Source organism: Sphaeramia orbicularis, chromosome 6, assembly GCF_902148855.1.
Source record: "Sphaeramia orbicularis chromosome 6, fSphaOr1.1, whole genome shotgun sequence".
Taxonomy (NCBI): Eukaryota; Metazoa; Chordata; class Actinopteri; order Kurtiformes; family Apogonidae; genus Sphaeramia; species Sphaeramia orbicularis.
In genome coordinates, this window is record NC_043962.1 from 10,297,662 (window position 1) to 10,312,833 (window position 15,172).

A 15,172-nucleotide genomic window follows, 5' to 3' on the forward strand; every position below is an offset into this window, starting at 1 on the left:
GACCAGTGCTGAGACTGACAAACGGACTAAGGAGTTTTAGAAGTGTGTTTTTAGAAATATGAGGAGGAGAAGCAGCAGTAACTCCAGCAGGAGAAGCTCCACGTTAAGAAGACGCAGTGAGAATAAACGGTTTGACGAGTTCGGCTTTGCTGTTAAGAAGAAAAAGGAGCAGAAAGTTCACCATCGATGTCACGAGTACAGGTGGGACACAGCTAGCTAACACTGAGTCAACATGCTAGGCTAGTATTATTATTAACCAGAAAGTTGTGTTTTATTTACGTAAGATAATATACTGCATATATTCTACTTAATTATTTATGTAGGGGTTTTAACAGCAAAACATATTTAACCCATAAAGACCCGAATATACACCAGTGACTAAAACCATCTACTGATTTAAACTGTTTAATACCTGCTGATCCACTAATCCTATTAATACATGTAAATAATTGGTGTAAAATACAGTTATTTATCTTTTCATGGTCATCAGATATGACCCATTTGGACGTTCAGAGGTTCCATAGTGAAAATGGAAAAAACATCTTCTACAACATTGATTCACCAGTAAAACCCATGGAGTTGGATCAATGACAGTGGATGGACACACTGGGTTTTTCGTTCAGTTATCGGTATCTTTGCTGAAAACGTTTTTTAAATAATTAACCCTCAACTTTAATCTGAGTTTTTATGAACATCTACATGATCAGTGAATTAAATATGAGAAAATACATGATTTACACCAGAAAAATAGATAAATAAATAAATAAACACAAAATACAGTGGATAATTTAATAATAAATGGTGACAAATCACTTAAGAAAGGTTAAATATAAAGATAAAAATATTTTGGAACTGCCACAAAAGTTAACACTGGGTTTTTATGGATTAAACTTTAAGGAAATATTGATGTTTAAAAACTGTACGGACAAAAATATTGGGACACATTGTGGATACAACTCAAAAGATGTCCTGTTCATGCTGATTTGAGATAAAAACATCAATTAATTTCGTCCATATAGTGTATTTTAAATGAGAAATAGTAGCTAAATGTCACTATATGTAAAATGTTAGATAAAAGCTTTGACAAATTATGCTCGAAATGTTGTTCAGTTAATGAGAGATTTTACTGAAAAAAGGCACTTTTTCCTCAAGTTTTTGTTGTTATTGTAAGTAAGCAAATTTTATTTATAGTGCACTTTTCAATGACAGAAAGTCACAAAGGGCTTTAAAGTGCAAAATAGAAATAAAATAGAATTAAAATACCATTTACAAATACAATTAAAATACCATTTACAAATACAATTAAAATGCAATAAATATATATTAACCCTCAAACATAATCTCAACATGATGATTAACCCTTTCATGCATGAATTGTGAGAACCAGAGTCAAGATTTATTTTTTGAGTGTTTTTATTCCTCCTTAGCCATGAAAGAAACAATGTGATCGAGTTTTGTTTTTTGTTTTTTTACTATGGAGTTACAAAAATATCCATGCATTTAATTTTTGAAGTGAAGAAACATGTGTTTAAAACCCAATATCAGAAAGTAATATGAAAACAATGAAATAAAAACATTTTTAAAGCTGCTAATCTGATGTCTTCTCACATTTTAACATATTCTATTGCTAGTAATTACTCACTTCATGGAGATAATATGCAAAAAAAAAAAAAGAACCTTTTTGTCTAGCAAATAACAATTGATTTACATTCAAACATGTCACTGCAGATCAGGTTTATCAAGAACAGCACAGTTACAGTAATGGTCTGAATGTCAGTGTATGGGATGATGCATAAGTGCCCACTGTGTTGGCTGATACGGAACTGAAACAACAAAACCCATTAATATACAAGAGAACAGCCGTAGAATAACTGTCCACTGTAGTGACCTATGCATGAAAGGGTTAAAGTACACGAACAGTAAAATAAATATGGGAAAATACCAGATTTTCGCTGAAAAAATGCAAAACGTAGAGAATAATATAATGATAAGAGGTGATAAATCACTTAAGAAAAGTTAAATAGAGAGAAAAATTAATTTGGAAACCACGACAAAAGTAGCAGGAGGTCTTTATAGGTTAAAAATAATAAAAAATACAGTAATTCTAAACTCTTTGGCCACCTTTAGCTTTATTTTTTTAGGGTTGAAATGTAAACACATTTTTTTCTTGTTCCCTTTTATTCAAATGCAACGAGAAAATACAGGGAATATGTGCACAGCCTGAAAAGCCTCAGCCTTAAAAACGGAATTAAATGGCTTGTAAAGGTTTAAGTCACTATTTAGTTTGACCTCTGACCCCATGACAAGAAGCAGCACAAACAATTAGAAACATCTGACATGTTTTAAATGAAACCTGATATAAAACATCAGAAAATTAATGCAATAAATCTTATATTTACCCATAAAGACCCAATGCAACTTTTAGGTCAGTTCCCAAATGAATTTTTTATTCTTAGATTTAACCTTTTTTTTTTTAATGATTTATCACCATTTATTATAATATTATCCCCTGTATTTTGCTTTTTTTCAGTGAAAATCATGCATTTTCTGACATTTAATTCACTGATCATGTAGATGTTCATTAAAGCTCAGAGTAAATTCAAAGGTTATTAAACCAGAAATACAGAAAACTGAAGAAAAAGTGACTTTTTCAGTGAAGATATAAATAACTAAATGTAAAAACAAGTGTGTCCATCTGCTGTCATTTATCCAACTTCATGGGTTTTACTGATGAATCAATGTTGTAGAAGATGACCGTAATCACGGAGCCTCTGAACGTCCAAATGGGTCATATCTGATGACCATGAAAAGATAATAAACTGCATTTTACACCAGTTATTTACATGTATTTATGGGATTAGTGGATCGACAGTTATTAAATAGTTTAGATCAGTAGATGGTTTTGGTAGATGGTGGCTGTTTGGGTCTTTATGGGTTAAGTGCAAAACATGGTCACACTAAATATGTCACTTTGGTTTATAGAAGCTTTTTTTCCCCTGAAACATTTGCTTTTACCGCTATGCATACTTCATATATATCACATATATTTTTTGTGTGTATTGTTTATTTGCTTGAGGAGGTATTTATATAAGCCTTTTTGGTTTGTGATGTGCAAATAAATAACAAATAAATATCCAGATTATATATTAATGCAGAGACTGAGAAATGCATGTGTGGACATTAGACCCCCCCCCCTCCCATTGTTTTTATTGCAGTTTTTTGTTTTTACATTTAACAGAACAAACAGTGTCTTCAAAAAACTAGACACAAAACATACACGACAGCTCTTACATGAAAAATAAAAAACAAAAAACAAAAACATATCTTAATACAGAAGGTGGTAGGTTAGACTTACAGTGTACAAAGTCACATTTATGAGTACCATTTAAGTGCATATCAGTCCTTTTAATAGGGTAGAAGAAGAGAGATCCAGTCCAATACACTGCAAAAATCAAACTCTTACCAAGCGTATTTTTCTCATTTCTAGTCCAAATATCTCATCGCACTTAAAATAAGACATAATCACCTAAAGAGTGACTTTTCAGTGAGATGTAAGATCTGATTTTTAGACAATAGATCTGGAAAATCTTATTTCAAGAAACCTTGCTGAGATAATGTTCACTTGTTCCATCGGCAGATTTTTTTTTTTTTTTTTTGCTTGAATTAAGCACACACAAAAATCTTGCATTAAAAAAAAACAATCTGCCAATGGAACAAGTGAAAATTATCTTGGTAAAATTTCTTGAAATAAGATTTTCCAGATCTACTGTCAAAAAATAAGTTCTTATATCTCACTGAAAAGTTATTCTTTAGGTGATTATGTCTTATTTTAAGTGTGATGAGATATTTGGACTAGAAATGAGAAAAATACGCTTGGTAAGATTTAGATTTTTGCAGTGTATAGTCCAAAAATGGGCGCCGTACTGTGTAGCACTGATCTACATTAGAACTTTATTAAACCAACAAGCCTATTGTTGGATGGGGACTTTTGCACAGTACTGTATTTACATACTAGTAACGTATTTTGTATTTGATTTAAGAGAGGACATTGTACCTAGCAATAGCTTTTTATTCAGTATGGGTTCAATGGAGGTGATAATTATTTCATTATTTTAGCTATAATACAAGTTATAGATGGGGGTGTAAGAAAATATTGGCTCTGCAATATATCGCTTTGTTTCATTTCACAGTACTGTATTGATATTAAAAAGTACTGTATCGATATTTTTAGGTATCTATTCAAATACAGATATTGTGGAGGTTCATTTTTTGTTTTTTGTTTTTTTTGTGTATATTTTATTTTTTATTATTTAACACTCTTTTATTAAATAATGTTAGTTCCTTTGTTGGGATTGCACAAAAATGATATTAGTTGTGAACTAATAGAATATGAACGTTTGAGCAGGATCTTAAACTGTAATGTCTGTGAAACATAATTCAAGTTTTAACACAGGAACATTTTGTGATATAGCATTAGAAAATTAAGTGTAGAACAAACATAAAAAGCCAATGTATCTCTGTCAGAGGGATACATCTGTGGAATAATCTGGAGCAAAACTTAAAAATGTCTGTGCATTTAAAAAGATGTATAAATCCACTATAATAACAAAATATAGAACAATATCTGAATAAGTGAAAATGTAGTTATAACACAGAAGTACGCATAAAATAAGATATTATTGTAGTTAACTGGTCATCGTGATAAGAAGATATCACATTTATTGATCATTGTATTTGGAGTAAATATTTAGAGTGCATATAAATATTATAGTCGATATTAAAAACGGTTGATCACGCAAATCTGATTGTGTGTGAGGTGACTAAAAAAGTGTATATGAATGGTTTGTATGGATGTTTTGTGTTACTGCAAAAATATACAGAGGAAAATGTGTGTTAACAAAGCAAAGGAAGCGGATCTAGTTTGATTATTAGTTTGTAAAAAGGGGGTGGGAGTCAATAAGTTATACTTCTTCCCACTCCTTTTTGAGTGCAGTAATGTTTTTTTTTTTTTTTTTTGACCATGTTGTATGATTCTTTGTTACCTGATGATTCTATGTGCTCGGAATAAAACTACTACTACTACTACTATTACTACTACTACTACTAGATCCTGTTCTGACCAAATAAAAATGTGTTTAGTATTTGTGCGTATTTCTGGTGTAATTAAATTCTTCAAGGAAATAATAAAAAAAAAAAAAAAAAAAAAAAAGAAAGAAACAAAAAATTGCCTTTTTAACAGTATCATGATATATTGTGATATATTCTATTGTGATCCTAGTATAGTTATTTGTATCGTATCACCAGTTTCTTGCCAATGCACACCCCTAATTATAGACGATTAGCTTAAATGATTAATTCAGATATCAATCAGCATTAAATTCCGTTGCTGTCTGGAGTGGAAAATATCTGATAGGATTATTGCGGCTTAAGAACTGGATAATACTGGGGCCTGTAGGTTCTCCTCGTGCCTCACGGGGATGAGATCAGTGTCCACACATGAGCGAGGGCAATAGAGAGATAGAAACGTGTTTATAAAATACACGTCTGAGGATTAGTCTCCTGTGAATCACCAGTATTTGCCTCTCCAGAAAATGTCAACATCTGATTCTTAAAAAAGTGATGGTGAATGCAGCTGACCATGTTGTGTTTGTGGTGTCTGTCAGTTACCCTCAGCTGAGCTCAGTGCGGGTCAAAGAGCTGTGTGAGCTGCTCAGCTACTGGAACGGAGCCAGTTTCATCTGCCGCAGCCAGGTGAAGCATGTGCAAAACTAATCATAAGCACTATAGCAGCACGTTCTCACCTCTGCTGGAGTTCTAATCCAGGTGCTCTTCTTTGTGTCTCCACATGTTCGTTACGGTTTCAGATTGAGCGGTTCATCAGGATGGGTATTCCCCCGAGTCTGAGAGGCCGAGTGTGGAAGTGTCTGCTCTCTATCGACCCTTTGAAACAAAACAGTGACTTTAACTACCAGGTAGAGTACAGTTAGGGGTTAAAACATTTATTCATGCATTGGGTTGATATATTTATGTTGTACTTAGTATATTATTGTTTTATTACCTCCGCCAAGGAGGTTATGTTTTTGCCAGGGTTTGTTTGTTTGTTTGTCTGTCTGTCTGTCTGTTTGTTTGTCTGTCCGTTAGTGTGCAACATAACTCAAAAAGTTAAGGACAGATTTGGATGAAATTTTCAGGGTTTGTTGGAAATGGGATGAGGAAGAAATGATAAAATTTTGGTGGTGATCGGGGGTGGGGGGGGGCCACGAGGGGGGGCCACTGATCGTTAGTGTGCAACATAACTCAAAAAGTTATGGACAGATTTGGATGAAATTTTCAGGGTTTGTTGGAAATGGGATGAGGAAGAAATTATTACATTTTGGTGGTGATCGGGGGTGGGGGGGCCCACTGGGGGGGCCACTGATCAGCCTTGGCGGAGGTCTGCGCTCTCCGAGTGCTTCTAGTTTCTATTGTCTTTCTTTATTCAATTCAATTTTATTTGTAGAGCCATATGTAGGGATGGGAATCGAGAACCGGTTCTTTTTGGAGAACCGGTTCCCAGTAGCTCGAGTCCCTGGAATTGTTTGTCTGCCTGCTTAACGATTCTGCTTATCGATTCCGCCTTCATTGTGCATGCGCAATGACGTCACACGTACACTGCAGTGTTTTGGTCAGAACGTAGTCAACATGTTGTTGAGGCAGAAACGGTCTAAACAGACGACACCAGGTCCACTGGAACACTGTCAAAGCTTCCATGTCTTCAAAAAGGTGGAATCCCTCCAATATCCTCAAACATTTGTCCACAGCATGTGACTCATTTACAGGAATGTCACGTATTTGATACTCTACTTAGTGGCGCTTGTGAATGTAGCGGCAGAGTGAACGCCGGGCCGGTTCCGGTGTGGGCAACAAACGTCGTAACTCCTCAAATACAAGTTTCTGAAAGTAAGAAGGGAAAGGAAATGAGGTGCACAACAACGGGAGACAAGCCGAGCCGAGTGGAACCGGTTCCATGTAGTAGAAATGTGGCAATAGAGGAATTAGTAAAGCGTCTTTAGTTTCACTTTCACTGCCCCCCCCCCCCCCCCCAAACCAGCCCGGTGTCATCTGTTATTATTATTTGTACATACCCGTTTCTACTCTTTTATTCCCTCACCCAAAGAGAATTGATAAGGAATTGGATCAATAAGCAATGTCGATATCGGAATCGTTACATTCTTAATGATTCCCATCCCTAGCCCTATATCACAACAAGGTTGCCTCACAGGCCTTTACAGAATTAGCTGAATATGGAAACAAACAGTCAAATAAATGGCAGGTGATTAGCTTAATGCTAATGTTGTAATGAAGTGAGATTACTTTTATAAGCCCCATGTGGTTTTCTGATCTCACCTGCACATTCTGTTCGTTTGCTTGACCTAATGTTTGATTTGTTGTTGTGTGCAAAATAAATAAAATAAGATAAATAAAATAAAACCAGTTAAATGTTCACTAAAAGGCAATAAGTGTTAGAGGTTGACCGATATGGGTTTTTCTAAGGGTGTTAAAGATTTTTAAAAATGTGGTTATACGATGGCCGATATCTACAGCTGATTTTTAAGGCCGATATTTAAGGCCTCTTCTTTTTTTTTTTTTTTTAGAATAGAATAGAATAGCCTTTATTGTCATTTGAACGCACAGTACAATGTAAAGGACATTGATCGTAAAATACAATTGAAATGCTTAGATAATTAAGATTTTTATGCAGCAATATAAATGAAATTATTAATACACATACACATAGTACTTTTTTTTTTGTTTTACTTGTCTTTTCCAGCATCATAACAGTAGAATGGTAGTCTGCCTTTTGGTGCTGAACAAATTTTCTTTGCCAAGGGAAACTTCAGAAAGTATATGAGGCTTTATTATGAGTTTTGTTGAACCACATTTCGGTGGAGGAACAGAGGGAGGAGAAGAAAGGGAGAGAAGAGAAGGAAAGAGTGAAGGGGGGAGAAAAAAGAAGAAGAAGGTGGCGAAGACCCTCACAAGAAAATATCAACAATACAACCATGTTGACAATTAACAATAGCTCGAACCAGAACTGAGTAAACTGGGCAGAAAGACATTAAAAAAATAAACAAAATAAATTACAATAAAATAAATAAGTCCTATTAAATGAGGAATATAAGAAACATAGTACTCATAGCACATAGAACTCTTTTAACATTTATTGAACTTCAAGTGCTGCCCACACAGATGCCTGATCAAATATCATAAATTTTTTACTACTGATCAAATATTGGCTTTCAAAAAAAAAAAATTAAGCCCGTTATTGAAAAAAATAAATATATCGGGCTGATATATTGGTCTACCTCTAATTAGCATTGATGCCACCATCTTTTACAGTAAATTGTTTGAAATAGTATAAACGTCCTTCCTCCAGTGATCACATGTGTTGCCTCCTCCTCCTCAGAACTGCTTGTCAGAAGTGCGAGGCCCCCTCGTGGACTTGGGCGTCAGTGAGTACGGCATCCTGTCGGCCATCGCCACCCTGAGTGACACCCAGAACGATCTGGGTTCGGACCATCAGCAGCCCCCCACCAGCCCAGAGCAACGCTACTCTGTGGATGACATCACACTGTTCCGGCAGATCGCCCTGGACCTGCGTGAGTTTAACCAGGACAATCAAACAGTTAATGACAAGGATGTTAGAATAGAATATATCTTTATTGTCATTGTACATTTGTACGATGAAATTAAAAAGTGCGATCCTAAAAGGTACAATCCCTGACATAAAAAAACACACATACACAATCACACTCGCATAATAAATAGATAAAGAAAGTAGAAACACACAGACACAATCACACTACCATAAAATAGATTAAAAAATAAAAACTCACAGACACAGTCTCAAGAAAAAACACAGTTCAACATTCAGTGAAAACGAATCAGCCGATGTTCAAATAGACTGAATCAACAAGAGAGAGAGAGGCTACCATTTACTGTAACATGTTATTTGAACCAAGCGGCGGTTAAAACAAGAAGATGCTTATTAAGACGACAACAGAAACTAGAGTTTTCTCTTCACTTATAACCCCTTGGCCCCTTACCCCTTGACTTTTGCACTTGGCACTACCCCTTGAAACAGAGTTGTAAGGGGTAGGGGTTGAAACATTCCCCAATGAAATGAGACGACCCTTCCAGACCTGTTCCGTCATCAGCAGTCATTGATGCCGCTATAAACAGATGCGACAACTTTGTTTCTGAAATAATTCCTGTAAGGTGGTTAGTATGTTTGTGAGATGATAAGTGGAGGTGACAAAGTAGCCAGAAGTAAACTTTACATATGTACACAATATTGCCAAAAGGATTCGCTCACCTACCTTGACTCACATATCAACTTAAGTGACATCCCATTCTTAATCAATAGGGTTTAAAATGACATTAATCCACCCTTTTCACCTTTTCCACCCTCTTCAACTCTTCTGGGAAGGCTGTCCACAAGGTTTAGGAGTGTGCTCATGGGGATTTTTGACCATTCCTCCAGAAGCACATTTGTGAGGTCACACACTGATGTTGGACAGAAGGCCTGGCTCTCAGTCTCCGCTCTAATTCATCCCAAAGGTGTTCTATGGGGTTGAGGTCAGGACTCTGTGCAGGCCAGTCCAGTTCATCCAAACCAGACTCTGTCATCCATGTCTTTATGGACCTTGCTTTGTGCACTGGTGCACAGTCATGTTGGAAGAGGAAGGGGCCAGCTCCAAACTGTTCCCACTAAGTTGGGAGCATGGAATTGTCCAAAATGTCTTGCTTCAGCATACCAAGAGATTTGGTATTGCTTCAGCATATCAATAGATTTTGTGTTCTTATTCTGGTTTTTGTCCCGGATTGTTCTTATCTTTTGTGGTTTTTATTGTGTTCTATTACATCTTGTTTTTATTTATTTGATCTTATTTATTTATTTTATTCTTTTACTTATCCATGCTGCTATACTGAGGAATGGTGGAACACTGAGCACTTTTTGTCTTTTTGTTCTGTCTGTAAGCGTGATCAAGTACCTGTCTTACATGTTCAACGTATGTATTGTTGTAATACCAAAGCAATCACCTAGACTGCAAAGCAAATCTGCCTACGGGTACAAATAAAGTAACATTGACCTTGATAGAAAAGAGAAAACACTGGGTTCATGCTGTGTTTTAGTCTAGTGTTGGGAGACAAAATGAAGTATTGATAACACTGGTCAACAACAAATTTATTGTTTAAGTTTTTTTAGTTGATTTTGGATAATTTTGGTGTGCTGAATCCAAAAATCACATTAATTTTGCTCAATCAGGTCAACTTTCTGAACTATGCTACATATTGGCTTTTTAACATTTTTGCTTACATTTATGGGCATTTTCACATCATATGATACAAAATTCTTTCATATTTCTTGCAATAAACGAGTTCTGAAGATTTTACTTTTGCCAATTTATGATTAATGGTTTTTTTAATATTACAGGTGAATGAAATGGCTTCGACTAGAAGATCTTGCAAAAATAAGCGTGACGTATTCTGCTACATCTGCAGTGAATACACCATTGTACCTAACAGGAATCCTGTTAGGAAATGATTTTTTTTTCTCTTCAAACCTATTTTGGGTGAGAACTATATAAAAAAATCAACTGATAAAGTCACAAAAATGTTATCAATTTTGTGAGAAGATCAAATTTTTCAAAATCAAATTAGCAAAAAAAACCTGACCTGATTGAGAAAAACATGTCATTTTTGGATTTAGCGGTGCAAAATGGTCCTAATTCAGTTGAAAAAACCTAGACAACTTGCAAAAAACATTTTTTTGTAACCCAGTGTTATTAATGTGATCTGATCTGATTTGCAGAGCGTTCCTTCCCCACCCACCGGACACTGATGGGGGACAGTCCAGAGGCCATAGAGGGCAAAGCTAAACTGTTCAGGGTCCTCATCGCCTACGCAAAATACAACCCACAGGTCGGATACAGCCAAGGTAACAGACTATATGAATGTGGTGTTATATAAACTCTACTGCTTTTATCATAGCAAAAGAAATGTAAATTCTGCATTTTTGGAATTTATTTTTTTGTTTTTGACTCTTGAGTTCATCTTAGTCCCTTTGTGTTATTATAATGTCTTTATTTTTATTGTGTTTTTAGTTTTATTCATACAGTCATGGAAAAAATTATTAGACCACCCCTTGTTTTCTTCAATTTCTTGTTCATTTGAATGCCTGGTACAACTAAAGGTACATTTGTTTGGACAAATATAATGATAACAACAAAAATAGCTCATAGTAGTTTAATTTCAGAGCTGATATCTATCCATTTTCCATGTTTTCTTGTTAATAACCAAAATCACTTCAGTTCTTACATCAATATCTATGGCATTGTACTGACAAAAACAGTGCTTTTAGGCATTCCATGTTTTCTTTTCTGTCTGTTTTAGTCACATGATACACACAGGAGTTAGAACTGGATTGCATAACCATTGTTTTTGATGACTTTTGATGGTCTAATAATTTTTTCTTCGACTATATGCGTTAAATCTCATTTAATGGAAATAGCTGCAGTAAATAATATGACCACTAGGTGGAAGCAGAGGATCACAATCACACAGTCACTGTTCAGCGGGACCTCATTTTTTGCTCATGTTTTATTTTGTGTGTGAGTAATAACATGAATTATTTTTTGCAAAACTTGAAAATTTGATGAAAAGCCACTGTTTCAAAAGTGTAGTTAAAAGTCAGCTCAAAGTAAGACCTCCAGAACTCAAACGTCCTACATTTTCTGTAAATAAAGTGGTTGCGTTCATGTTATATTTTCATCACAATACGTTGAGTTTAATGTAGAATTTGGATTAAAATCATGCTGCATCTGACGAGTGTGTATGCTCCACAGGTATGTCCTACATAGCGGCGGTGCTGCTGATGCACTTGGGAGAAGAGGAGGCTTTTTGGGCTCTCACAGCCTTGTTGGATAAACCCAAATATGTGGCAGAACTGTTTGATCTCAACCTCACCAAGTAAGAACCAGCTTACAGTTTAACAAAGGAAAACAAAGCCTAAAGCCACTAAAAAAAAACAACACTGGGGTTTCAATGTTTACTCCACGTGGTTCTGAAAGGAGTTATTGCAGCTTCTCTCAGAAATGTACTGTAATATTGTGTTGGTGAACTGTAAAACTAGACACGACTGTAAGTTGTATGTTTGTGACTAACCAGGGTCCAGCATCAGGTGGAGGTGTTTGAGCAGCTCCTGAAGCACAGAAAGCCAAAGCTCTTTCAGCACATGGTGAGTGCACCTGGATTTCTATTGAACCCAGTTAACCCAGTCCTTCAACAACAATAATAATAATAATAATAATAATAATAATAATAATAATAATAATAAAATATCCTAAAATGTCTTCAGTATGACTTAGAACTGTAGACTCAGTGCATTTTGTCAGGGGTCTTAAAAAGTCTTGAATTTACAAATCTGCATTTAATACCTTAAAAAAAGTCTTTAAAAGGTATTAAATATGATATGGTAGGTCTTAACTTCTGTTGCTATAAACTTGTTGGCTATGTTGTGGTTAAATGTGTCTGTTAAATGTCTAAGCTGCAAAGAAAGTAACGTCAGTTGACTCAGTTTGATTTTTTTTTCTTTTTTTGTTTTGTTTTTTTGATTGAAATTTTTATTTGGAACATGTAGACAGTGAAATCAAAACAAAATCAACCAACAAAATATGAGTAATGACACATAAACGTAAGATAAAGATAAGTAAACAAAAGAAATGAAATTAAACTCACTAAACTTTCAGGCACAACAGTTGTTCGTTTTTTTTGTTTGTTTGTTTGTTTTTTCTATTATTTGATTTTTTTGTGTATTGTTTATCATTATTATTATTTTTCTATTGTTTGATTTTTTTATTTGTGGATTGTTTATTATCATTATTATTATTATTATTATTATTATTGTTTCATATGTTTTGTATTATGTCTGTGTCTGAAATAAAGTTACCTAAAACTAAACTAAAAAAATTTGCTTGAAAAGGAGTAGGCAGAAGTAAAAACTTATACTCCTACCCTCAATCTCTATTCCGGTTCCACCCGTTCCAACTCAGTTTATACTGAAATTATTAATGACTTCTTCTTCTTCTTCTTCTTCTTCTTATTATTATTATTAATGACTTATTATTATTATTAATGACTCAGAAGGGTGGGAATCAAGGCGTTGGTGTAAATAATACAAACTGTAAAGAACTGGAAGTATTAAAAACTGCAGTGACAGGAAGGTGAAAGGAAAATTGTCTGTTTTGGACCAGGTGGCCGAGGGTAGGGGGGTGGGTGGGTGTGTGTGGAGGGGGCACTGTGGCGTATCCATCGTCGACTGGGCCTCTATGTCATTCACTGCATTAGGCTCCGGGCTGGTTATGGTAGGAGCAGAGGGGCCCTGTCCCTGTTTTTATTTAACTGTTTCCTGTAAATGTGCTTCAGCATCACCTCTGAACACTGTCATAGTCCTGAAACAGTGAGAAGTAGAGTCACTTTAATGTGCACTAATACTCGTTTTGAAGTTACCATGCAAATGTTTCTTTGATGAGTCATAACTGAGAGATGAACACTGGGTAAATATTGTCTAGAGACCAAGCAATGCATTTTTGTTCTCTGTACAGGACAAGAGTTTCACAGCTTTACGTAAAAAAACAGAAAAAACCAAACCAAAAAAAAAAAACGTCCATTGTAAAGGATATTCTAGTAAAAAAAAAAAAAAGTATCTTAAAATACCTGTTGCATTACACTGTTTCTAAACAAGACAATTATTTAATGTAAAAAGGCCAAAACTTTTACTTTTCTGGGTCTCAGCAGGACACAACACTGGCCTCTAAGTTACTGTATTGATTATTTATTTATTTATTTATTTATTTATTTATAACATGCAAAGAAACAAAATACAACAAAACAAAGCAAAATAAGACGAAAACAAAAATAACATAACATTTAAATGTACAGCATTTATCTTCAAGTACATGTCTGAATGTGCAGACTTGGCAGATTTTTTTTTTTTTTGCTTGAATTAAGCAAAAAAAATCTTGAATTAAGCAAATAAAATCTGCCAATGGAACAAGTGAAAATTATCTTGGTAAGATTTCTTGAAATAAGATTTTCCAGATCTATTGTCTAAAAATCAGTTCTTATATCTCACTGAAAAGTTCCTCTTTAGGTGATTATGTCTTATTTTAAATGTGATGAGATATTTTGACTAGAATTGAGAAAAATACCCTTGGTAAGATTTAAATTTTTGCAGTGTACGGTCCAAATACACAAATAAATGTACGCAAAGACAAATAAAAGTGGGTTTAGGAAAATATGACCCCTTTAAAGCCAAGTTTTATCATCCTGGGAAATGAATGAAAATGAATAGTCTGCACAGTTTAGGTTTAGGTTAGTTTATTTCAGACACAGACATAATACAAAACATACGAAACAAAAATAGAAATAATAATCATAATAATAATAAACAATACACAAATAAAAATTCAAACAATAGAAAAAAAAAAAAAAAGATAAACAATACACAAAAAATCAAATAATAGAAAAAAAACAAAGAGCAACAGTTACTAATACTGTATCACAAAACATTTGCATTTCCTTATGTGCATTTTATTTGATACCCAAGCATTTAATCTTATACTGTAATCCGTCATAATCAGTATGAGACGTATTCACCAAATGGTTCAGCTGTATACGGGAATGTGACCATCAAAGGAAAAGTCATACCTTCCAGATTTTGATTCTAATAAGATTAAGTCCTGCTATTCAGACACACACATCCCAAATCCCCATTCTTCACAGCCTTGTTACAACTTTGTTCCCTTCTCCACACGCACGCACGCACACACTCTCACACACACACACACACACACACACACACACACACACACACACACACACACACTCTGCTGCTGCTGTTTGTGCTGCTCATGTGTCTTTAAAGGGATTGTGGTGCTTCACGTCGACTCAGCAGGTCTGAGGAGAGGAAAGCTGCCCTTTTGGAGCCAAGACACACACACACACACACACACACACACACACACACACACACACACACACACACACCCAACAGGAGCTTATTGTAGGCACAATAGTTTCCCCCTTACTGAAAAAGCCTATTAGAGATCAGAGGTCAGCATTTTGTTTG

General features: G+C 34.9%; 1 protein-coding gene across 1 annotated transcript in view; it reads left to right on the forward strand.

Moving 5' to 3' along the window:
* Window positions 1-15,172, forward strand: part of LOC115421520 (rab GTPase-activating protein 1) — a 166,044-nt gene continuing 150,872 nt past the window's right edge. Inside the window, exons 1-7 of the mRNA XM_030137443.1 lie at window positions 1-201; window positions 5,664-5,751; window positions 5,865-5,972; window positions 8,447-8,639; window positions 10,856-10,981; window positions 11,889-12,012; window positions 12,211-12,280. Of these exons, the coding sequence (XP_029993303.1) occupies window positions 59-201; window positions 5,664-5,751; window positions 5,865-5,972; window positions 8,447-8,639; window positions 10,856-10,981; window positions 11,889-12,012; window positions 12,211-12,280 (852 nt within the window). The 5' untranslated portion in view covers window positions 1-58. The remainder of the gene's footprint in view (window positions 202-5,663; window positions 5,752-5,864; window positions 5,973-8,446; window positions 8,640-10,855; window positions 10,982-11,888; window positions 12,013-12,210; window positions 12,281-15,172) is intronic.